The sequence below is a fragment of the Molossus molossus genome, unplaced genomic scaffold (assembly GCF_014108415.1).
Source record: "Molossus molossus isolate mMolMol1 unplaced genomic scaffold, mMolMol1.p scaffold_m16_p_6, whole genome shotgun sequence".
In the NCBI taxonomy this organism is placed as follows: Eukaryota; Metazoa; Chordata; class Mammalia; order Chiroptera; family Molossidae; genus Molossus; species Molossus molossus.
In genome coordinates, this window is record NW_023425399.1 from 99446781 (window position 1) to 99471303 (window position 24523).

At 50.9% G+C, this 24523-nt stretch overlaps 2 protein-coding genes across 18 annotated transcripts; both read right to left on the bottom strand.

The window, feature by feature from the left end:
* Positions 1–834: 834 nt before the first annotated feature.
* Positions 835–14081, bottom strand: MBD1 (methyl-CpG binding domain protein 1). Of its 16 annotated transcripts, none has more exons than XM_036244114.1 (17): positions 13917–14081; positions 12460–12594; positions 8953–9067; positions 8692–8858; positions 8523–8605; positions 8313–8353; positions 7807–7953; positions 7585–7713; positions 7089–7205; positions 6938–7006; positions 6162–6326; positions 5504–5803; positions 5274–5366; positions 4815–4946; positions 4667–4728; positions 3479–3550; positions 835–1780 (listed from the first exon to the last, which is right to left on the bottom strand). In XM_036244114.1, the coding sequence occupies exons 2-16, from the start codon at positions 12567–12569 to the stop codon at positions 3511–3513; spliced, it is 1770 nt and encodes a 589-aa protein (XP_036100007.1). In that variant the 5' UTR covers positions 12570–12594; positions 13917–14081; the 3' UTR covers positions 835–1780; positions 3479–3510. The 16 variants fall into 16 exon arrangements, with proteins under 16 accessions (XP_036100007.1, XP_036100005.1, XP_036099995.1 ...); XM_036244112.1 differs by having other exon boundaries at positions 5274–5411; positions 6162–6329; XM_036244102.1 differs by lacking the exon at positions 3479–3550 and adding an exon at positions 7335–7409 and having other exon boundaries at positions 6162–6329.
* A 1651-nt stretch (positions 14082–15732) lies between these two features.
* CXXC1 (CXXC finger protein 1) lies at positions 15733–21435 on the bottom strand. 2 transcript variants are annotated; one of them, XM_036245395.1, is made up of 15 exons: positions 21338–21435; positions 20464–20582; positions 20263–20363; positions 19755–19990; positions 19430–19663; positions 18991–19017; positions 18668–18913; positions 18393–18500; positions 18065–18249; positions 17562–17769; positions 17373–17483; positions 17183–17232; positions 16939–17035; positions 16199–16351; positions 15733–16116 (listed from the first exon to the last, which is right to left on the bottom strand). In XM_036245395.1, exons 1-15 carry the CDS (start codon positions 21338–21340, stop codon positions 15970–15972), a joined length of 2025 nt encoding a protein of 674 aa, XP_036101288.1. In that variant the 5' UTR covers positions 21341–21435; the 3' UTR covers positions 15733–15969. The 2 variants fall into 2 exon arrangements, with proteins under 2 accessions (XP_036101288.1, XP_036101289.1); XM_036245396.1 differs by lacking the exon at positions 18991–19017.
* Positions 21436–24523: the final 3088 nt, after the last annotated feature.

A 24523-nucleotide genomic window follows, 5' to 3' on the forward strand; every position in this document is an offset into this window, starting at 1 on the left:
AATTTTGTCTTTTTTCTCCTATAATGCTTCTTCTTTCAATTGCAGTTCAGTAAAATACTCATTTTCATTTACTGCTAAGAGTTTATGTAGCCTGAAAACAAAGAAAGAAAGAAAGAAATTAGATGGTCATCTGGGTTCCCTGGACTGAGTCCTGCGGGTCTGCCAGTTTCTTGACCTTCGAGTCCCACGGGTGCGTGGTCCACCAGCTGGTCTCCGGACACCACACCCTTAGGGAGGGAATGAAAACACCCTCAGCCCGGTGCAAACATTTAGGAAAAGCCGTTGAGATTCAGGGACGCCTGTAGTGCACCCCTGAGGTGGTAAAGCCCGGAGGGTCCACTTGAAAGGAGTTTCAGTGACACCCAGCTGCCCTCGAACATCCCAGTGTTGGTCCTGAGTTTGTCGTGCCGCGCCCTCACCCCGGGCAAGCCGCGTAACTTAACTCCAATTCGGTTTAGGTTTAGTCTGTTTCAGCACGTGAAGCAGGGGAGTCGATTTCCCTTTGGCCTGGTGGAGGCCACGCCCCTGGTCCCCAGCAGGCCTGGGATTAGGAGCTGTTTCCGGAGCCCAGGTGAGATTACCGCGGTCCCCGGCGCCCCCTGGAGTGCCTACTCGGAGGGTGGAGGAACAGGGCTTGGCACCTGCCACGGTGAGCCTGGGTATTCACCCAAACCAAGGCCAAACCCCTAGGGAAGCCTAAGAGTAGTGATTTGCCCAAGGTCCTTGGACAGAACCTGACCTTTATCTTGCCACCCATTATCCCACTTTCTCAGAGGCAGTCAACACTGTTACCATCAACACATTCCCAAAAGGTACACTAAATATATGAATCAGTAAATGGGACAATAAAAATCATTTAAAAATAATTTTAAAATAGAACAGCTTAGAGACAGAAACTATATTATTTCCAATTTCTATTGTACCCCAACAAGGTTCATACAAGGGCTATCTTCTTAATAGCTTTCTGACTTCTATATTTTCACCATTAAGTCCCATGAAAGTTGGAAAACCATTATTTGTAATACATATTAATGTATTTAATAAAATTGCATGGACTGTATCTTTTTCATTCCTGTACCCCAGTATCAAGTTCAAGGCCTACCATGGGCCAGGTTCTCAATATTTGAGTGACAAAGAGCCAAGACCCGCATTTTTACTGGGTAGGTTTGACGGAATTTTTGTATTGCTGGAGTCACCATGAAATCCATGGTCTTCTGCTTTGCATTTCCAGCAATGTAGCTTTATCAAGTTATCCTCAGGTGAGTAGTGAGACCCTCTGGAGCTGATTCATGACAGGGTGGCTTTGTGATGTGTAACCTTGACTAGTCTGTTTCCCAGAACTCCCTTCCCCATATGCTTCTGGTTAGAATGGACCACAAGAAACATATTACGTGCTAATTGGAGGGCAGAAGTGAAGCAGAGAATATTGTTTTTACACTGAAGGCTGGTGCAAGGGCACCAGGCTCTGTTGCAGTTCACATGTCATTTATCTGCTGGCTCGCCTCTTAGTGGAGCAACAGCCAGGTCTGCAGCCACTCCACATTCCCCAGGATTCCTTCAGCTTCTCAAATTCTTAGGCCAGATGCACATTTAACTCTGTGGTGAAGGGCACCAGTTTCTTCTGCAGGACACCCACGTCATCGAAGTTGGAGGTGGTGAGAGAGTGACATGGGTTCCAGGCCATCTGCGGGGGGTCCAGCTTGTTCTTGTGGGCGCCAACGTGTCCTCGGTCTCCCACACTTTATATCCATCTTCCCTTCCCGAATGCCTGCCCTGCAGACTTCAAGCTCCAGCATTAGATGCAAAGACAACAGCCTTACAAAGACTGTTTAACCAGTTCCCACAATTGCATATGGTCAAATCCCTATAATAAATCCCTTAATATACATATATATACATATATACATATATATAAATATACATACATACATACATATATATAAAATCTTTATATTAGTGGTGCTGCTTTTCTAATTGTACCCTGATACACATGGTAACCAGATCCTTATTTCATTAGTCAGAATACCAATCAAATAAATTTCACTTAGGACATCATTGTAAAAAATTACAGGAATACTAGGGCTGGGTGGTTGGATCCTGGGGGGAGCAAAACAATAGCAGAAAATTATCCAGTGAACTCTGGCTGAAGTAGGTAGGACGAGGAAAAGAAAGGGGCAGAGGAGGGTAGCAGAGGGCTATATCATGAGTTATAGTAGGGAAATAGCTAATCTACATCTGAATTATCTACAGCTGCAAGGCTGGAACTAACGTAAGGCAAGGGAGGCACATAAGCTACAAAATTTAAGAGGGCACACAGTCCCAGCCTTGTAAAGCTGGCTAATTAATGACTCTCAAGTCTAATCACTTTCAGCACTAAGCAAAGTATTGGAAAGTGAGGCAGGGCTGAGCCAAGACTGGCCCTTTGACAGGACTTGAAGCAGGAACTCATACTCCTAGTAAACAGGGGCTGAGAGCAGAAATTAAGCACAAATGTCAAGGAACAGGGGACACAAGTTGGCAAGATAGATGAGCCAAGTTGGCAGCCCTGCTTTCAAAGATTGCTTTGGCTGAGGAGGGAAACAAGCAAAATGGACAGCAGCCAGTGGGGAAGTATGCCCTTTAGAGTTTGAGGAACCCTATGCCACACCAGAGGCCTGGAAAGAATTCAGTCTCTGGATGCACAGGTGCTCTAACAAGGTGACCCCATTCACATAGTTGTGGCACTCCCTCAACCACGCTAGAAACAGCAGTGCAAGGGATGTTATAATGCTTAAATTAATCCACCTTGTTTTCAGAGTCGCTGGAAACTTGTTACTATATTGTAACACATTATTGAACTCAGGATTACAGTTTACAGGTTAGTGGCTTAAAGAACAAGGCTTTTACAACCTGGTTTGATTCTAGGCTCTATCCATACTAGCTATTTGACATTGGATATGTTATTTAATTTCTGAGTCTTTATACAATCTGCAAAAATGGGCAAAATCAGTGTCTTCCTAAAAAGACTGTTCTAAGAAATAAACTGGGTCCATAAGGAAGAACTCACCAAATTGCAGTTCCTTTCCTTATTTATTCACATTACATTTTCAATTGCTGTCTCCCTGAGGAAATGTTTAGACACTGCCAGGTCTCACCCAGAAGCCAGTTAACATGATTTATGAAGGTGGCTTGTTTAGGTTGTTTTATGGTGGCTCTAATTCTATCCCCCAGCCCCAGCCCCTCCACCCCTATTATTCAAACTTATGCTCAGGCTTCTAGGATTTGCACCATTTGGAAGAGATGCACCAACTTCCTACTCTTTCTCTTCCTTTCTTGCTTCCTCTATAAGCTCAAAGGACTGAACCGGCCTGCTCCTCTGGTTTGGTGGTAGGTTTTTCCAGTTCCCACTGACTCCTACACAAGCCCTGGCAATCACTTTATGGTCCAGCCTCTGAGCAGATCAGTGTTGTCTCTCATAAAGCCGGTCTGTAAATTTCACCTTGAATCCTACAGTCTGCAGAAGCCTCCAGTCTACCGCTTTCTAGTTCCAGGTTTTTTAAGGTCCTTGGACCTAGAGAAGAGGGAGCAGGTCTGTATGTTGAATGAGGTTTGCTGTGTACAAAATGGAGCATCACAAAACCATTTCCTACTATTCTGTGTTGGTCATCCACTTCCCTTAATTATTCCATCTCTCTTCTCGCTTCTAAAATCTTCCATTACAAACATGGTGATTACCTTCTCCATTACATGTAATGATTTCATGCATAGGGAAATTGTTTCCCCAATTAGATTATAAGCTCCCTGAAGGCAGGCATCCTGTGTCTCCTGAAGGATAAGCCTTCCATGGTCATTGTATTCACTGCTGTATCCCCCACAATGCAGTGTATCCAGCAGGGACTCAATCAGTAGCTCTGTAATTGCCCAAGTGCAGATGGAGGGATTTCTGGCCTGCAAAAACTAGTTTGTAGGAACAAAGGAATCAAGGTGCTGAGGCCAGTTGTTTATGTTGCCTGTGTCTGGGGCTCTGTGCAGGGCCTGTCAACATTCTGCAGGAAGCAGCATTCCCTGCCCTCCCACTATCCCAGTCCTTACAGGCACCTATCCTTCATACTGTTGCCAGGCCTGCAGGGACAGTTTTGCACAGCAGATGAAACTATTAATAACATTAATAGGCCCAGAGAAGGCTCAAGAAACACAGCCTAACTCCCTCCACAAAGGATGCTCGAGGAGGTGCAGGACTAGTCCAATATCACACAGTTGTATGTGGACCCAGATTTCCTGCCCACTCATCACTGCCCAGCCTACTTGGTCATCTCTTGGAGACTCTAAAGACACTGAAGACCCCAAATGATGATTCTCTGAGTAAAAATGTAAAGTCTGACCCCTGCTGGTTTTTCTTAGGACCAGGCTTTCCTTCTTTTTTTTTTCTAATCTCATCCCAGAGCACCAAGTCCTCTCCCTTGATTCCCCTTCCCTCCCCCCGAAGATGAGTCCTGACCTGGACCTCAGGAAATCTCTAGGGGCCTACACATACCTCCCTCCTCACTGATTGTGATCAACGCAGTGGTGTGGGGCCTTTATTACCTCCCACTGCACCATGCCAAAATATTGGCTGTACTTTAAAAACTCAAGGCCCACATCTGACCGGAACCCACCCCATCCCCACCCCTCACTATACGGGGCACACCTTGGCAACCAGACTGCTGTGTCCCGAAGGCGGGTTCCACCCAGGCTGAAAATCTCCGTGATCTGGGGAAGAATTAACATCATGGGTCAACATGGCTGATGGGGTTAAAGCTGGGTCAGGGCAGGGTTCGGTGTCCCCCAGCACTGACCACTGGTGTGCCAGCCCCTCCTGCCTCCTCCTCTGGGGCTGAATCAGAGGCGGAGTCATCCTTGCTCTTCTCCTTGTCCTCCTCAGAGTCAGGTGGCTCTTGCTTCACAAGTGGCAGGCCTGGGTCTACTGCCTGGGAGAGGTGGGAAATGGCAACAGTCAGAAAGGCAAGGCTGGCCTGAGGGAAGAGTCTCTATCAGCCAACCTGTCACTGTGCTGGCAAATCGCACTTCTATAACACTTCAGCACAGGAAAACCACCTGTCTACAAACCTTTCCCATTCCTCACAGATTTCCATTTTTCTGTTAGCTGGACAACAAAGCAGGTAAAATTAGTTGCCTGGGAAGGCAGGGTCATTCTCCGGAAAGGCTGCAATCAGCACACCTATTGCTCTGCTCAAAGAACCACCATCATGGCTCACCATCACTCTGCTCACAGATCACCCATTACTGACCCCCACCTTGCTGGGGCAGCCAGGCAGCAATACAGGAGAAGTCAGGATGGCTGTACCCGGTGTCCAGTCTTCCTGGGTATCCGCCTTCTCTTGCTTCACCTGGGGTAAGACCACAACCCAACTCAGGCCAGGGCACTGGGCCTCCTGTATGAAGGAGGATTGCAGCAGACTTGGTCCCAGCTTCCTGGAACAAGGCTGGATAGGGTTGGGAAGGGCAGGAGAGGTGGGGCCCTCACCTGCAACAGGGGTTCTGTGGAAGCTGTGGCAGGGACAGGCACCTGCACAGGACTGCTTGCGCCCTCCCGTAAGAACACAAGGTCAGTGCCAGGCGGGGGCAACACAAAGCCACTGCCTACTTCCTGCTTCATTGGAGTCTGGGCATGGGCTGGTCGAGCTGTAGGCGTGCCCAAGGCGGGCTTCAAGGTATGGCCTAGACGAGGCCGTCGAGTAGATCCAGGCCTCTTTCGACGAGGGTAAGGTGGAGGTGACCCTGCCCCATCCTCGGACCCTGCCCAGACACTTGGCAGCAGGCGCTTCTGTGAAGAAAGGTGGGGTGTTATGGCCATCTGAAGCAGTGACCTGACCACACCACCCTGCCCTGATCAACATGCCTGCTGAATCCCCTATTAGTATCAGCGGAGACTCTACTTACAATATGAGCCTCTCATCACTAAGCCTGCTAGTCTCCTGTTACCAATGCCACCCAAACTTCTCATTTACCCCAGCATGATGCCTGCTAATCCTTAACCAAATCCATTGCCCCACCCACCCCTCTGAAACTGCAAGACCCATCTGGCCTGACCCACCCACATACCAGGTATGCCCACCACTGCCAGGCACTGGGGAACCTGACCCAACCTATCCTGCCCACCCAGCCCTTACTGCCCCACCCACCATGGCAAACTGCAGGCACTGGCGCCAACGACACTTCTGGCGCTTCTGGTTGCTACCCCCGAATTTGGGCTTATCGCAGCAGAAGTCACAGTGGCCACAGTCCATCCGCCGCAGGCAGGCTGCACAGGCCCCACACTTTCGGTTCTGCCGACGGTTTGTATAAGGCTGCTGGGGTACAGTGGGGATAAGGGTGCTATCAGTAGAAATATTACAATACTGTTCCTGTTGCGCCTCCACTGGTCCCATGGGAGGGAACTGGATGCATAGCCTTAGCCTGACTTCCACTAGTTGTTTGTCAGTGTCTGCTAGTCCCTCGTCAGGCACTGTCACTGCACCAAATAAATACCTCTCAATACCGTTAGCATTGTGGCTGCTCCAACACAGTATCCATTACTCTTATCTGCTAGTCCCACACTAGCTACTAAGACAATATCTTTGACCTTCCCAACTCCGGCAGGATTTTGCTGACCTTCTATTAGCACCTATTACCACACCTGCTACATCTATACTCATCCTTTGTGAACTTTGGTCACCATGTCAGCTTTTCTTTCCTCTTTTAGCCCCAAAAGAATATTGCTTCATCTGACATTGGGTACTATCGCTGCACATGTTGGTCCCCTATCAGTCCCTCCCCCATTGTCTGCTCATCCCATACTAATACCCATTACTGTGCCTTGCTCTTTCCCTATTTGGCCCATTGCAGCATATGCTTCTTTGGGCTTAACCAAGTGCCATGGGAGAGTCTAGGCTTGTCCAGGTAAGATGGGGCCACTCACTAGCTCGTCCTCGTCTACACAGTAATAGATGAACTCGGCAGGTGGCGAGGGGCCCAGGGCTCTGGGGTGCTGCAGAGGCAAATGGGGTGGGGTCAGGGTATGTACTGGGTAAGATTAGGGTTGTGCCTTCCCCCGCCCTCTAGGGGCTCACCAGCTCTGGGGACTCTGGAGGCTGCGATGGGGGAAGTGGAGGCAGGGGCTGGGTTCGGGGGCGCCGCCGGGCAGCCATCTTGGAGTCGCAGCCCCCTCTGCGGCGGCTACGTTTACCCTAGGAGAAAGCCAAAAAAGTAGTTTAGTTTAGGCTTGGTGGCACCAGACTGACACAAAACCCTCCCCGCCAAGGTATGCAGAAAGCATGCATAGGACAGACAGGCAGAGTGTAGGATGGGGCACTCACAGCAGGGGGAGCCACAGCTAGGGGAGGGCGTCGTTGACATCGTTGATGGTGGCGACGCAGGCGGTGAGCAAGATGCTGGCAGACAGAGGCAGGTAGATGGGGCCAGGCAGGTAAGAGTAGGGTGAAGGAGAAAAGAAGACATGAGGTGGGCAAGGCCAGGTTGGGAGGAAGCAGCAACAGCAGTTAATAGCAGAATGAGCTCTGCCCCAGCCCTGGCCCCACCAGCACCGGCCCCTCCAGCCTGACTCACTCGTAGGCAGCGCCGCTGGATGCACCTCCACTGGCGCCTGAGACCAGGGCGGGGAGGGCGAAGGCAGACTCGGCAACGGCCACAGTCCTCTCGGGTCTGACAGCCCCGGCATACTCCACACCCTCGGCTCTGTGGGGGGCCAGAGGCATGATGCATGGGGCCAGGGCTATAAGGGCCAGGGGTTAGGGTTAGCCTTGGGCCCACCCCACCTGCCCAACTCACCTTTTCCACAATCCGGAGGCACCGTCTCTGCTCACACTTGCAGAATAGCCCCGAGGCCACATCATGCGGCAGCTGCAGAAGGCAGGTCGAGCAGGCCCCGCAGTCCTCGGTTACCCGGCAAGCCGAACACTCTCCACAGCCCACACGCTGCCAGAAATGAATGGTGCAAGGTCACAGGCCTAAGCAGAGTGACTCCAGCAGCACTACCCAAGTGTCTGCTGACCCTACATTAGCTCCCATCACCATGTCTACTAGTCCTCATTTGCCTCATCACTGTATCTGATAATTACTGATTAGCCAACAACATTGAGGCCATCACAATGTCTACCGTTCCTGTTAACCTCATCACTGTGTCTATTAACACTCCATTAATTCCCATTATAGTCTGCTAACTGTGACTACTCCCTACAAAATAACTCTGACACCCTATAAATCCATCACCATTCCTTCAGACCCCCATCTTGCTCCCATCACACACTTGTGAGGAAGAGGCAGGTCGTGCTTACCTTAAACATCCTCTGCTCCCGGTTGAAAGCAATTCTCTGCGCTGGGGGAAGGAGAGGTAAGAAGAGAAGTGGAAAGGGAACATCAGATACCTGACCTCATCCAATGTCTCTGCCCTGACATTCACCATTCAACCTCCAGCCCGACAGCAGTGTCCCAGCCTAACATGAAACCCGTTCTAGCTCTCTCCCAGTATCCTAGGGGCCACTCACCACGGCAGTCCTTGCACAATGTCTTAAGCCGCTGTCTTCCGGTACCATCCCCTGAGAAGCTGATTCCACAGTTCTCACAGTACCTGGGAGAGGAAATATGAGTGTGGGCCCTGAGTACACCCCCAACCACAACCCTCACCCACATGGCTCACTTTAAGCCAACACTCACCCAGGTGCAGGGAGTGAAGCTGGAGCTGTGTCAGCATTAGCCTTGGTCTGATCCCTTGGGGCCTCCTTTCTGACCTCAACCCTCTGGGATCCAACCTGACATTTCCGAGCTTTAACTGGCTTCGAAGGCTTCTTCCGCTTCCGGCTGGGGAGAGCCAAGGACTGGGCCTAGAGATGAGAGCAAGGGCAAGAAGAATGTAGGTCAGTGGTTATTAGGTGGCTTGGCCACCCCTGCATCTGGGTGCCCCCCAGTGTGCAGTACCTTGGGGGATGGATAGCACAGGATGCCTTGCTTGAAGTCGAAGAGAGAGAGGTCACACGCAGGGCCCAGGTATCGAGTCAGCTCAACTTTGCTTCGGATCCTGTCTCCTGTGGGACTGGGGGTGGGCCAGGAAGGGTTAGTGCACAGGTGGAATCACTACCCAACCCTCCCATTGGGCAGTGAATGGGCCTCCAGGGCTGGTGGAATACAGAAGGTAGACTGGGATCTGCCTGACCAGGCCCTACCCCAACTAACCTTGAAAAGCAAGAATATTAAAGGTGTATAAATTCAAGCAGGTATACAAACACTAACAAATAATGTAAGTACAAATGAACATGCACATATTTATAACATACACTAGTAGCGGTATTCTACATAAGTGAAAATAAACACAAGTACATTTAAATAACGTTTAAGACCTGCCAAGTTTGACTAGTGGTTAGAGCATTGGCCTGTAGACCGAAGGGTCGTCGGTTCAATTCCCGCTCAAGGGCACATGCCTGGGTTACATGTTGATCCCTGGTCCTGGTTGGGGTTGTGCGAAAGGCAACCAATAGATGTGTTTCTCTCACTTCGATGTTTCTCTCTCTCTCTTCCTCCCTCTGTCCCTCCCGCTCTATCTAAAAATAAATGCGAAAAAAGAAAAAATATCCTTGGATGAGGATTAAAAAAAAAATCCTTGGGTGAGGATAAAAAAGCAATATCCTCAGGTGAGACTTAACAAAAATAAATAAACAAACAAATAACATAGAAATGTGTTTTATAAACATATAAACATACTAAATACGCAAACAAGCAAACATATAAGAAACAAATGTTTACAAATCTACACATATGGCCCTGGCCAAGTAGTTCAGTTGGTTAGAATATCATCCTGATAAGCCAAGGTTGCAGGTTCCATCTCCAGTCACAGCACATACAAGAAACAACCAATGAGCCAGCCCAATGTGGCTCAGTGGCTGAGTATCGACCTATGCACCAAGAGGTCGCCAGTTCGATTCCTGGTCAGGGCACATGCCCAGGTTGTGGACCAGCTCCCCAGTGGGGGGCATGCAGGAGGTGGCCAATCAATGTTCTCTCTCATCGATGTTTCTATTTTTCTCTCCCTCTCCCTTCCTTTCTCTCTAAAATCAATAAAGAAAAAAAAAAATCAATGAATGCATAAACAGAAAAACAAATCGATGTTTCTCTCTCTCAAATCAATCAATAAAACATATATACAAATAAATACACATACAAACAGATGTGTAAACAAATAAATGCAACTACGTACAAAATAAAGTTTAAGTAATTGATGTCAGGACACAATACTCTACAGATCTCATGTACTTCTGCATGTCTTGCAAGAAAGGCACAGATTGTCCTTTGCTATTAACTATCTTTTCAAGGATGTTTGTACTGCAAACAACCTTGGAAGATAAGACAAAGGGTCTCTTCTAGAGCAAAGGGAAGACATCCTTACTGTCCTAAACATTATAAAAGATCAGATTCCTTAAGCTCGGGGTTCCTTTCCTACAACACAACACAGTGCATGTGGAGGTGGTAGTTAGCCTTCTTCATTTCACCCTGTGGGAACTGGCATTCGGGGAATCGGCACAAAAGTGATCTCATTTTGGATACTGCTATTGCTATGAGTAATAAACTCTTTCATCTCTGACCCAGAAATCTCATATCTCCTACCAGCATTCACAAAACTGTGACATATTCACTTGTTATCTTGACCTAATTAGGGTCAAATCTCTGCTCCTTTACAGTTCTTAATCATTGCACTTACACTTATAAATGCTGCAAGTTTTATATGTTATAAATATGTGAATAAATGTTTAACTAAATACAAAAAAATGTAATGATATTTCTAACCTTATTATATTCCTCCAGGAAAACAGATGCTTAAACCAAGTCAGGAAGAGGGTAGAAAATAAGTAGTATATCAAATATATTTTAAATACCTTAAATCCTTGTAAGTGTAAATTGTTTATATATATGTAGTTTATGCATTATCGTCTAATCTCATTACTCATGGCACTTATGTTCTATAAAGTCACCTTGAACAATGAATTAGTGAATATAGAACCAATGCTCCTAGTGGAACTACAGGTTAGGTTCCTATGAGCCTATGGTCACAATATTTTTGTAAACTGATCCTATGTAACCTTATTTTATGTGTGTTTCTGTTTAAAGGCACCCTGCTTAACATATTCTTCTTCCAAATAATAAACTGCGTGGTCTCTGAATGATATAAAGCCAGGAGCTTTGGAGTCCATCTGCATTATATAGGTTTCTTTGCCAACGCCCTTGTAAAACAAGCCAGTCTCATCAGCATTGAAAATCTACTCTTCTAAACCTGGCCAGCATTGCTCAGTGGTTAGAGCGCCAGCCAGCTCACTGAAGGGTTGCAGGTTTGATTACAGTTGAAGGACACGTTCCTGGTTTTCAGGTTTAATCCCTGGCCACATGTGGGAGACAGCCAATGGATGTATCTCTCTCACATAGATGTTTTTCTCTTTCTCTCTCCCTCTCCCTTCCTCCCTTCCACTCTCTAAAAATCAATGGAAAAAATATTCTTGGGTAAAGATTAATAACAACAACAAAAAGATCTATCCTCCTACATACCCATTTCCCCATATAACACTTAGCAGGTATTTTTTAAAATCTTCCAGAGACTTCTAATCTGCAGAACCTGACTTGCATGCAAATTTAACATTTTTCACAATATATCACCTTTTGAAATGTTTGAAACAGCCAGTACTAGTTGTAATAGGTTTAACTTTTTCCTAAAACTGGGCAACGTGACTGTCAATGTCCTTGGCTTTCAGCCTCATGACTATCCACTACACTTTATTTTATTGGTCAGCATCTTATGGATCCACAAATTTAGCCAGTCTTCCACCTTTCCCTTAGCCTCATCACGTACCATAGATGTTACTTTAGCACTTTCTGCTGCAGCCTTGTATACAAATTGGAAAATTTCCTCTTCTTTTTCTAGATGTACCACACTTTTGATTCATTGCTATTGAACTCACAGCCAGCAACTCTGCAACTGACATCTAGACACAACTTATTTAACATGTATTTTCTCCTACAGCACATCACAGACTTCTTGTACTTAGAGCAGTAGGTAGCACTTCAGCACTATGTGTGGGGGCCATTGCACAGAGCACAAAAATTTAAAAAACACGACACTAAGTAGACCGTGAAAAGGACTTGTTTATAGTACAAGTACTGAAATAAGGTTTTGTTCAAATTGGGAATATGTGCATCAGGCAACTTAAAATTTTTGGCTGCTCTGTGCGAGTCCATGAATGACAATGAAAGCACAGCTGAATAATGACTCTGGGAGTACAAATTTTAGTAAGTAGGCAAATTTTCAAATATGAAATCTGCCAATAATGATCAAATGTATATGCATAATTCTAGCCCCACCCATAAATTTAACCACACCCCAATTTCACTCTGCCTAACTAGACTAAGCCCTACCCCTAACCCTGCCCACAACCCAACCAGTACCTCTGGTAGTAGGTGTCTGAGCGTCCACAGGTGGCACCTGACTTTCGAAAAACCTCACGACGCTTCCAGCCAGGGCCCAGGGCTGGGCAGTCCAGCCACTCCTCAGCCATGGGGGGCACAGGAAGGAGCAGAGGCCTGAAACATGGAGGGGGCAATGGGAGAAAGTGAAACTGTAGGAAGTGACACGTTGTGCCCCAGGTTATGAAAATGACTGCCCAAAACCTGGAACCTGCCACAAGCAACTGGCCAATCTGAGGAAGAAAAAAACCCTGTTCTCACCAATTCTTCCCTGTTCTGGGCCCAGGAACTTGACATCCCTCGTCCTCTGGACCTGGTAGCCCCATTCTCAACCCAAAGGTCCTCCTTCCTCTCTCGGTGTCCTGATCCGTTATTCCTCCCCATCCTTAGTTTGAAAGCCCATCACTTCTCCCCACTGCCAACCTAGGAACCTTTCATTCTTCCTCCTTATTTGTCCCTGTCCTTGGCCCAAGAGACATTCTCTGTCTTTCACCTACTAGCCCCCAATTCCTCCCCTTTGCCACCTGTGACCTCCATACTTCCCATCCTCCACTCAAGAAGCCCCCATTCCTCTCCTCCTCAGACTACGGTCCCAGCACTATATCAGTGTTCTGATTCCCATTTGCTCCTTTTCTTGACCCAGAAGTCATCAATTTCTCTCTTTCAGTCTTTTAACCCTCCCATTCCTCCCTGTCTGGTGTCCTCTTATCCTGCTACCTCAGTGATGCCTCGATTTCCTGAGTTCTCTCCCAGAGTCCCCAACTCCTCCATATCCTTCACCTGAACAGCCCCTCATTCCTTCTGTTCCTCAACCTGAAATCCTCCCCCTTATATTCCTTCTTTGTCAGTGTTCTGAGCCACAATTCCTCCCCATCCCTACTCTTCTCAGCTAAAGAGTTCTCACTCCTTCCTTTCAGCATCTCCATCCTCCATGCCTCTCATCAGCCCGAGAGGTCCTGCTTTCTTCCCTCAGCATGCTGAACAGCCCTGTTCCTCTGTTTCTGTCCCAGGACCATGCCACCTGTCAGCGTTCTGACACCCTATTTCATAAGCGATCCCGTCCCTCCCTGTCAGCATCCCAACGCCCCCATCTCTCTCCGTCATCCGCCAGAGAGGTCCTCATTTATCCCCCTCGGGTTTCTGAACACCTATTTCTCTCTCCTTAACCTGAGGGACCCCGATATCTCCCCTCAGCATTCGGGTCGTCCTTTATTCCTCTAAGTCCTCGTCCGGGATCCCGACACTCCCACTGTCGGCGCTCTAAGCCCCATTGCTCTCCGTCTTTAGCCTAAATCTCTCCATTCCGTTCCTTCAATATTCCGACGCCGCCATTCCTCCCACTCATCGGCCTGAGGGCCCTCTCCGTCAGCGTTCTGAGCCTCACTTCTTCCCCATCCTCCGCTTGAGCGCTCTCCACTTCCACCCCGCGACTGTCTCACCAGCTCGGCACCGGGAAGGTAGCTTTTGCAGGTCTAGGTCCGCGGACCCATGACGAGGGTCCCGCCTGTGACTCCCGCCTTGCCCTGCTCCTCTTCTTCCTCCTCTGCAGCCGTTCAAGCGGTAGCTGTCGCCGCCGCGGCCGTTCGTTGCACCGAAACCGGAAATCCGGGGCCCGCCCCCAGGGTTCCGCTCCCAGAAAGACGCCTGCGCGCTAAGGCCCGGCTGGAGTTTGCCCTTAGTAGGGAGGATCGTGCGCCTGCGTGCTGCGTCCCGCAGCGGCGCGCGCTCCTTGCTGGGACCTGCTGCGCGTGCGCGCCGAAGTCCAACTATGCTCGCCTCCCTATGGGAGACCCGAACTCCTTGCGCTTCTCGCTTCGCCAACCTGCACATTCCCCCCACTCCTCCCACCTCGTTTGCGCCTGCGCTCTCCAGTCCCAACCGAAGGGGGCGTGGAGGATTGGGGTTGGACCTGTGCTTTTCGTTGCCTAGGCGGGCTCCACAAGGAGTAACTGGGAGGGAGGGGCGACGGAAGCTGGAGGGGCCGCGGAGGCTGGGGCTTTGCGGGAGCTCTCTCCCACCTCTCGCCTGGGTCTCGCCTATGCTCTCCAGTCCCCGCCTCCAAGACTGTTGTGTTCCGGCAGAACAGTTGCAGAAGCGCACGGAGACAGTTCACACCGCGCTGGCCCCAGCTTCTTCCGCGGGAACGGGGGAAGGGGGCGGTGCCGCGCTAGAAGTAAACAGGCCAGGTCGGTGCAACCAACCCCTGAGAGCGGGTCTGTTCCAAAAAGGCCAAGCTGTGGGGCCAGTGAAGGCTAGATGGAGTTCTTGGCACAAAGTTAATGGGGGTCCAGGTGCATACATGCCCCAAAAGGGATTTGTGAGAAAAGAGGGAGCCTTGTGTTCACCACTGAATACACCTTTGGTTTCGATTTGAGAAACATTGATTTGTTCCATTTATTTATGCGAAACCCATTTCAACTTAGGGAGAGTTTAGCTAAGCTACTCTGTGATCTTGCTGCCTCTGCATCCCTCTTGTTTGGCCAAGTGGCTTGCAGGGGCTTAGAACTGACACTCGCCCTGTGCTGCAAGCGCATGCCCAAGATAGCAGCCAGTCAGTCACAAGCAAATGTAAATTACTGATATGACTTCACCAACCGCCCTTGTAATCGTCTCCCCTTCTTCCCAGAGCTTGTTTGCCTTATGCAACCCTCAGACAAGACCCCATGGGGGCTTCCCCAAACCCCCTGCTCTTTTGTTTTGAAATAACCAATCCAGCCCTAGCCAGGTAACCCCAAAGCACACCACTCAGGTCCCTAAAAAAGGCAGGTAGCCCAGGTCCTGCCTCTCTCTCTGCACTCTGTCTTGACTTCCCATGTGGCCCCTGGAGGAATAGTGTACTTCCTCCAGGCATGCATTCATTGGCTGCTGCTTGTATGTGCCCTGATGGGGGATTGAACCTACAATCTTGGTGTATTTGGACAACTCTAACCAACTGAGCTACCTGGCTAGGGCTGGTGTGGAGAATATTAACGCCCACATAGGAGTGGTAAATCAGCCACACACTGAATGAATGCTAACTGTATACTCACTGTCTCAAAATGAGGCTGTGAATGTAGATCTTTGGGCTCTCCCTCAGCAGGTCATATTGCCACAGCCCAAGGGGGGAACCTGCACCTAGTAGGTGCCACCTGTATATACTCACAGCCTATACATGTACTGGCCCATTTACCTCAGGAGTTTGAGAATTCGGATGCAACTGGGTAAAGTTTGCAGACCAAATTTTAGTTCTTCAAATTTTTATTAACAAAACCAGGAAGAAAGGAAGCAAGGGTGAGCAGACTGCACCATTCAACCCAGGCACAGAGAACAAAGAAACAGAATAGACAAAGACAGGAGGAAATTTTGAGACCCTCTGGTAAGGGCAGATGGGAGGTCAAATGGTGGATGGGCACAAGGAGAAACCGAGGGACCATTGGAGAAAGACAAATGGGGGATTCCAGGAACCTCCCCAGCCTGGAATGCAGGCTGTAAGGATGTCTGAGCCAGTGAAGTTCAACGGTCAGCACTGGAGCGCAGGTCGGTAGTGAGTGGGTCATGCTGGATGGTTTGGTGCAGCATCAGGGCCAGTAATCCTGCTCGGTTTGTCATGGCTGTGCGTACATTGCGCTCCTGCTCAAACAGCTCGTCCAGCTTGTACCACTGCCAGGGGAGCAGAAGGAGCCATGACATGGAGCTCTGGAAGACCCGCCTCACCCAGGCCACATCCAGCAGCAAAACCTACCACGCGCACGCGCTCCAGGTCCACTTCAGCACGCCGCAACTTCTCCCAGCAATAATGACGGTTGCACTGGCGCTTGGGCAGGCGGCAGAATTCACCTGTGAGCTCAAAGACATCACGAACAAGGGGGCACCCGCATACCTCGTCGGCTGGCACCTACAAGAAGACCAGGCATGGGGATGAATAGAGTGTGGTAAGGCAGAAAGGAGGATAAGAATAGGGAGGGGTCAGGAAGGAAGGGAGGAGGGAAGGAATAGAGAGTTCAGAGGAGAGTGGAGAAGAATGGAAAAGGAGAGGAGTAGAGGATTAGGCGGCAGAGAAAGCCCAGCTGGTGTGGCTTAGTGGATTGACTATCATCTCATAGACTGAGAGGTCCAAGTTTGATTCCTGGTCAGGGCACATGGCTGGGTTGTGGACTCGATCCCCTGTATGGGGTGTGCAGGAGGCAGCTGATCAATGTTTCTCTCACATAGATGTTTCTATCTCTCTCCCCCTTCCTCTCTCTCTAAAAAAATCAATAAAAACATTAAAAAGAAAAAGCAGGGAGAAAGAGGGAAGAATAGGAGGTGACGTGATAGGAAAAAGGAGATGAGTGAAGGGTGATGAGGCAGGGTACTGGGGAGTTATGAAAATGTTCCGTTAGGAAAAAGGAAGAAAGGAGAGGGGGTGTTATAAAGGGATGACTGTAGGGCAGTGGGGAAGGGAGGAATAACAGAATGTGAAGAATTGAAGGAAAACCTTACTTTGGGGTCCCGTGAGTGCTCTGGGCACAACACCTGGAGCCGTTTACAGTATGTTTTGCTCTGAGGATTGTAGACATCACAGAAGAGTCGTGTGGCCCTGGGGGTTTGGAGTAGAGAGAGGGTAGTTAAGGGAGAGAAGGAAGGGTGTCCACCTGTCCTTGCCCACCAGGATATCCTGCCCCATTTTACTTCTGGTCCCAGCATTAACCTCCTTGCTCTAACTCCGCATAGCACCCACACTCACCCTTCAATGCGTGTGGGGTACATGGACCCAAAGGACGTCTGGCTCTCATACTGGAAAGATGAGCACAAATGGAAAGAACTGTGGATGTGTGCTGCATGCCTTCCCAATACAGTACCCAGACAACACATCTGTCCCCCAAGGACCCTCTAATGTTCCCACACCGTCTGCCCTCTCAGGCTGACACCCTGACCTTGGCATAGCAGCGCTCCATGTGGCGCAAGGCAACACGTGGGTTGATGGGGTGCCCGCAGGAGACGCAGAAGATTTGCAAGTCTGTGTCGTCACTGTCCCCCTCATTGCTCTGCATGAAATGGAAGGAAGGATGAGGCCAGGCAGGACCAGGTCCTGGGCCCTACACTGCTGTGCCATGCTTGCTCACCTCCTCATCCTCTCGCACAGCCTGCTGCTTGGCGCGAGCGATGATCGCCTCCAGCTCGTGGAATCGGCGCTCCATTTCCTGGAGGCGGGTGCGGGCACTCTGCTGCTCACGGCGAATGCGTTCAAGGAGCTTCTTGCCGTGCTCTTCAGCAATGCAGGGGCTCTGCTGCCACTGCTGGATGCGTTGGGGGAGGATCTCATAGATGCGGCTGCGGGGAACAGTGAGTTGAGTGCAGGCAGAAAGGAAGCAAGCAAGAAGATGAGTAAGGGGAGTGAGCCACAGATGACAGAATGGATGGGTGACTAAATGGTGAAAGGTAAGTAAACAGATGACTGAATGGTAGATGGACTGGCAGATTAGTGACTGAATGGTAGATGGGTGGGTAGACAGATAGGTGGGTGCTTGGTTGACTGGTGGACAGATAACTGGCAGACAAACAAAGGATCTTGTCAAGCCCTATCCTAGACTTCCTGACTCCCCTGAACCCTCCAAGAATGACTCACTTGGCTGCCAGCTTCATGCCACAGTCATCTGAGCAATACTTGGAGCCAGGCTGTGCAGGGCGCACACAGCCAGGCCCCAGGCACTGCGGTAGTGATGCAGGATCCTTCACATCTGCTCTCTCTGGGTGTTTCCATTTATCCTTGTGCTTCTGCTTCTGCCGATGCCGCTTGTATCTCTCCTCCTTCTATGAGACAAGGCAGGTCAGGACAGGGTGGAGCTGAAGTCAGCCCCATACCCATCTCCCCCTACATCCCACTCCTTTCTGGCTCTTGCTCCATTCGGCCCCTGCCCTCTGCCTTCCCACACCCATTTCACCCTCTCTATCACCTTCTTCTCAGACTTCTTCTCCCGACGCTTCACATGCTTCACTTTCACTGCTCTCTTCCGCAGCGCAGGGTCCAGGAATGGGGACTCCTCTGTGTCACTCATCCAGGGCTGCAAGCAAGGCATACACTGACCACCTTGCCCCACTCACGACTACCCCACCACCTACTCAGTTCCCGTATCAGCCTTCCATACCCTCTGCCTCCTCTCTTTTCTTTATGGATACTCTGGTTTCTGAAACCTCCACCCTTCCACCATGGGATACTCTGCCTGCTCACCAGGCTGTGGTCATCAAAGGCCCCTGCACATAAATCCTGGTACAAATCAGGGTCCAGTGGTAGGTCCTCATCTGAGAGTGGCTCAGGTGTGGCTGTAGCCTCAGGTGGCTCCTTGACTACTGATGACGCCACTGCCCCCTCGTCCTCACGGATGCGTCCCAGCTTCGGTGACGGCTGTGGCTGCTGCTGGGTGGGCAGCGGCCGGCGAGGCCTTGGCAGGGACTCTGAGGGCGTCACTGGCGAGAGCTGCGGAGCAGAATCTCAGGACTGGCCCTGAACAATCTGCCCGCATACCCCGTCCCGCCCTGGGAGGCTGGACTCACCGCGGAAGGGAAGTACTTGTACGATTCCTGTGCCGGCAGGAGGAAGGCCCAGGTCAGCCCCAGGTGGATGGAGGGTGGCCCTACCCTAGCCCCTTCAACGAGTGCCTGGTACACCAACTAGCCCTACTTTGCCTCCCAGGCACAGCTGCACACCCCCAGCCCTGATAGCCAGGACATGCTCAGCCCTCTCCTACCTGCCCTGACATGCATGACTACCTAGAAACACCTAGCCCTCCCTGCCCACCTGGGGTTGAGGGGCTCCCCTGCTTGCTCGGCACACCTGGTCATGCCCCACTCACCTGGATAGGCCAGGCTCCTTCCCACCATCCATATGCAATTAGGTTTCACCCCACCTAGCCCACCAAATCTAGCCTCAATCATCTCCTCCTGAACACAATGGCCCCCTTACTTTACCCTGCCCAGTTCTGCCCATGCTCACCCGGGCTCTTAGTTGGCACTGACGCAGCCGGCACTTCTGCCGGATCTTGTTGGGGCCCCCAAATTTCTTCATGTCTCGGCAGAAGTCACAGTGGCCACAGTCCTCGGTGCGCCGGCAGGCCTCACACTCGCCACACATTCGCGCTGACCGTTTGATCTGCTGCTGCTGCTGCTGCTGCTGCTGCTGCTGTTGCTGCTGCTGTTGTTGCTGCTGCTGCTGCTGCTGCTGGTGATGCTGAGGGAAGGGGCCCGGAACACAAATCAAGAACCCAAATAGGGCCTGAGATGGAATCACCTTACCTATCCCAGCCACCACAGCCACTCACCTGGCTGGGTGTGGCCACCAAGGGCTGTGGAGAGGATTTGTGGGGCGAAGCAGAGCCCCGAGCAAGCATGGCCCCAACCCCTGTCCCTGACCCCGCCCGGCGCTGCAGGTCTGGATCCGGGGCAGGCCTCTTGCGCCCTCCACCCTCATCCCGGGGCTCACTGCCGTCTCGTTCATTGCTGTCCCGTTCCCGTGACTTCTTGTGCCGATAGCGGATCTCCAACTTGGGGTCTTTCTCTGCAAGGCAGAGGGTAGGGCCAGGGTGGGTTGGCATTGGGGGATCAAAACTCTTTCTTCCTCTTCACTCCTATTTTGCCCCACCCTATCATCTCTACCTCCTACTGCAGGCAGAGCTGCCGTCTCCAGTGGGACCCTCCATTACGGCTACCAGAGAACCACCACTCTGCCTACAGAAATACATCTCTACTCCCCACGACCCCGCCTCCCATTGTGGCTCCTCCTCCTCCCTCTGAACCCCATCTGCCTACCCTGTCCGTTCCACCCCTCACCTCGGCACTCCCGACAGTACCACTCCCGGATGGCCTTGGCCATCTTCTCAGTGATCCGGATGCAGTCCCCATGGAACCACTCATTGCAGTTGTCGCACCCGCTGCAGAGGATGGGGCGAGTGGTGGGATGTGAGGGGCCGGACCCATCGGCCTCACCCCACCTTGACAGGTGTCAGCCCCTCCCGCCGTTCCCCGGCTCACATCATGAAGCAGTTGATGTCTGGTTTGCGGCAGATGCAGTAGATGGGTGCGTTCTCCCCATTCTCCGACTTGCTGTCCTCCCCAGCGTCTGGAGGCTCTGGGTCCGAACCATCCCCCTCCTGTGGGATCCCCACATTATGGCTTCTTAGAGAACCCCCAGCACGGCTCACCACAGACCCCAACACTCTGCCATTAAGATGTCCCATCAAGGCTCCTCATAAATCCTCCATTATGGCCCGCAGACGCCCCCGTCCCTCACCCTGACACGTTACTCTGCTTGTAAACCTCCCTCACTCTGCCCAGACCTCACACACTTGCCACACTGGCACCCCGTTTCTCTATTTACACGCTCGTAAAGGCTCACTGCAAACCCTACCACTCACCCACACTGCCCCATCATGCTCCTCACATACCCCCGTCACTAACCCACATACTTCCTAGCAGGTTCCCCAGAGTCTCCCTATTGTCCCCTCTGTGACCCCCGCCCCCATCGAGGTTCCCCACGGATCTCCCGACCCAGAACCACCACGGCGCACTACTGTGGCTCATCGCACCCCCTTACACTCTGCCCAAAGAATCCCTCCTCAGGACCTCCCGGGAACTACCATTTGGGATCCCACAGAACTTCCATTAGATGGCCACAATGGCTCGTCAAAGAACTCCCTGATGGTTCATACGTGAGGAAAAAATCAGACCACCACCCCCATCATTCTGCCCACAGAGCCCTATTAAGGCTCCCCAGAGGCCCCCACAATTTTGCCCACAGACTCCCGTTAGCGTTCACCACAGACCCCCACACGTCTGCCGACGGACCCCACCATTACCAGCCCCACTATCCTCCACCGCCGACACTCTCTCTGGACCCGGTACTCACCATCTCTCAACTCCCGGCGTGGCCCTCCGCGACCCCGCCAGCGGCCCGCGAACCTGCACAGACAACTCCAGGCGTCCGCGGCAGTTGCAAAGGTGCTCACAACTACTTCCGCTTCTTGCCGTGCCTCCCGGGCACCGTACTCCTACTGCGCAGGCCCAGCGCGTCAACTCCGCGACAAGCTAGTGGTCGCCCGCCTAAAGCTCCGCCCTTCTCTCAGGCTCCGCCATCTTGGCACCGGGGCCGTACGGCGGCCGAGTCCATACCTTCGCGGGAAACATGGCCGCCTCTGGCCGCTGCTTCCTGCGAGCGCCGCCACCTTGTCGGTGGAGTCCGTACGGTGGCCGCTTGTACGGACTCGCAGTTAGCGGCAATATGGCCGCGCCCACTGTGCGACTTCGGCCCGACGCCATCATCTTGGAATCTGATTCCGTAAGATGGCCGAGTCCGCACGCTCCGGGACAGCACCAGGCAGCACCCTGTCTACGGCTTCCACGCTACCGCGGTAGTCCCGGAGCTCGTGCTGCGAAGTTCACAGGGAAAGCGGCCGCTCCTGAAACACTCCTCGATCCAGTGGCTCGTTTCTCCCTTCACTTTGCCCTTTGACCTGCCGCACGGATGCACCGGGCCCTGCGCGCTGAGGGAAACCAGCCGCGCTGTTGTCTCCCACGCACTTCCCGCCACTCTTTCCCGCTCTCGTTCCTTGCGGTTTGTCCGCGGGCCTGGCAGGGTTCCCGCCGCGGGCAGCGCCTGGGCCTTTGCAGGAGCACCCTCATCCCGCACAGTTAGTCCGGAGCAACCGTCGGAGGCCCCAACGTGGTGGCCTGACCGTCTCCGGTGAGACGTGGCTGGACCCAAGGAGAAAGCTACTTGGACAGCTGGCTTTACCAAGTCCTCCCTGACCCCAGCACCGCCGCCATCGGAATATAGATCTGCCTGGTTCCTGGGGAAGTCCACTTCGGTTCTCTTTTCTTTCTTTCTAAAAATATTTTTTATTATTGATTTTTAGAGAGAGAGGAAGGGACAGGGAGAGAGATAGAAACATCCATGCGAGAGACACATCATCAGCTAGCTGCCTCCTGCATGCCCCCTCCCGGGGATGGAGTCTGCAACCCTGGCATGGACTGGCCCGCAGTCGAACGGGGACCTCTTGTTGCATGGGACAACGCTCGGTCCACTGAGCCACGCCAGTGGGGCCACTTTGATTCTCTTTTCATACATATCCAACAATCTCTCCAACAACAGTGATTTTTTAAAATTTAAATTATGAACAATAAAGAAAATTGGTACAGGTCAGAGAGCTCACCTGCACAGGGTAATACTCTAACCTGGGCAACCACGGGGATTACATGAGACACAACATGTCAGCGTTATTTTACATGCAGTGCTTATTACCCGACTCACTTCTCCCTGCACCCCCTGCCCCCAAATAAAAACATGAGATGTAGCCCTGGCCAGTTTGGCTCAGCGGTTAGAGCGTCGGCCTGCGGTCCAGAGAGACCCGGGTTCGGTTCCTGCTAAGGGCACGTACCTCGGTTGCAGTTTGTCCCCGGCCCTGGTTGGTCGTGCGGGTGGCAGCCACTCCATGTGTCCCTTCACATCGATGTTTCTCTCTCTCTCTCTTCCTCTCTCTCCCTCCCACTCTATCTGTACAAAAAATGGAAAAATATCCTCGAGTGAGGATAAAAAAAAACAAACAAAAAAAAAACATGAGATGTAGGGAGTTGTGGCTATATAGTAAATGTTCACATTCAGAGTCAGGACTTTATTTCTGGTTGAGTAGAGGGGTCTGGGGAAAAGGATTTTTCACCCTTGGCTGACATTTTTTCTGGATTTCTTGGCTCTGAACATAGTAGCAACATATTTACTACCATTTTTTCATGGTCCCCTCCACACTGTTACAGATACCAAGCCATAGGGACACAACATAGGTTCTTTGACCTCCTTCTATAAGAGTATTTAAAAATATTTTCAAAGAACTAATTGTTTCATTGTTTTTCTCATCTCTACTTTATTAATTTCCTTAATCTTTATTAGCCTACCTTCTGCTTTGGATTTACTTTGTTTTTATTTAAGATGAAAAGCTAGATTATTGCTTTTAGTGAAGTCAACTTTTTTTTTGTTTGTTTTTTGTTCAGATAGAGTGGGAGGGAGAGAGAGAGAGAGAAACATCAACGTGAAAGGGACACATTGAATGGTTGTCACCCGCACCACCCAGCCAGGGCCGGGGACAAACTGCAACTGAGGTACGTGCCCTTAGTGGGAACCGAACCCGGGTCTCTCTGAACTGCGGGCCGACGCTCTAATCGCTGAGCCAAACCGGCCAGGGCTTTAAAAAAATTTTTTTTTTCTTTATTGATTTTAGAGAGAGAGGAAATGAGAGGGAGAGAGAGATAGAAACATTGATGAGAGAGAACATTGATTGGCCTCCTCCTACAGGCCCCCCACTGGGGATTTGGCCCACAACTTGGGCATGTGCCCTGACCAGGAATCAAACCAGCAAACTCTGGTGCATGCGTTGACACTCAACCACTGAGCCACACCGGCCAGGCTTAATAATATTTTTTCTTTATTGATTTTAGAGAGAGAGAGGAAATGAGAGGGAGAGAGAGATAGAAATATCGATAAGAGAGAACATCGATTGGCAGCCTCCTGCATGTCCCCACTGGGGTTCGGGTCCACAACCTGGGCATGTGACCTGACCGGGAATTGAACCAGCGACCTCTTGGTGCAGGGGTCTACGCTCAACCACTGAGCCACACTGGCAGGGCTAAGGAGTCAACTCTTAAAAGAGAAACTAGATAAGAACAATCAAAACTCAGTTTCCAGTAAAGCACACAATAATGAGGCAGATTAGTGCCTGGACAAGTGAAATAGGAACACTGACACAGATAGGTACAGATAGCCAAACAGCCAAGCAATTTATAGCCATCTAGTAAATCATAAAATTCTATCTCCCCTAACCAAGGACACTTATCTTCCCCAACCAGAGGGTTAAATAGCTTAAATCACTCAGGAAGATAGCAGAAATCCACTTAGTCCTGTTACGGAAAAGACTCAGAACACTGGAGGAAACAAAGAGTTTCCTTTATTCACGCATGCGGACCCAGAGGAGGCAGTCTCCAAATTCTAGGCCCCGAGTTGTAGGGTGTGCCTAGCTTTATAGCGGGCTGGGCAGACATTCTTTAG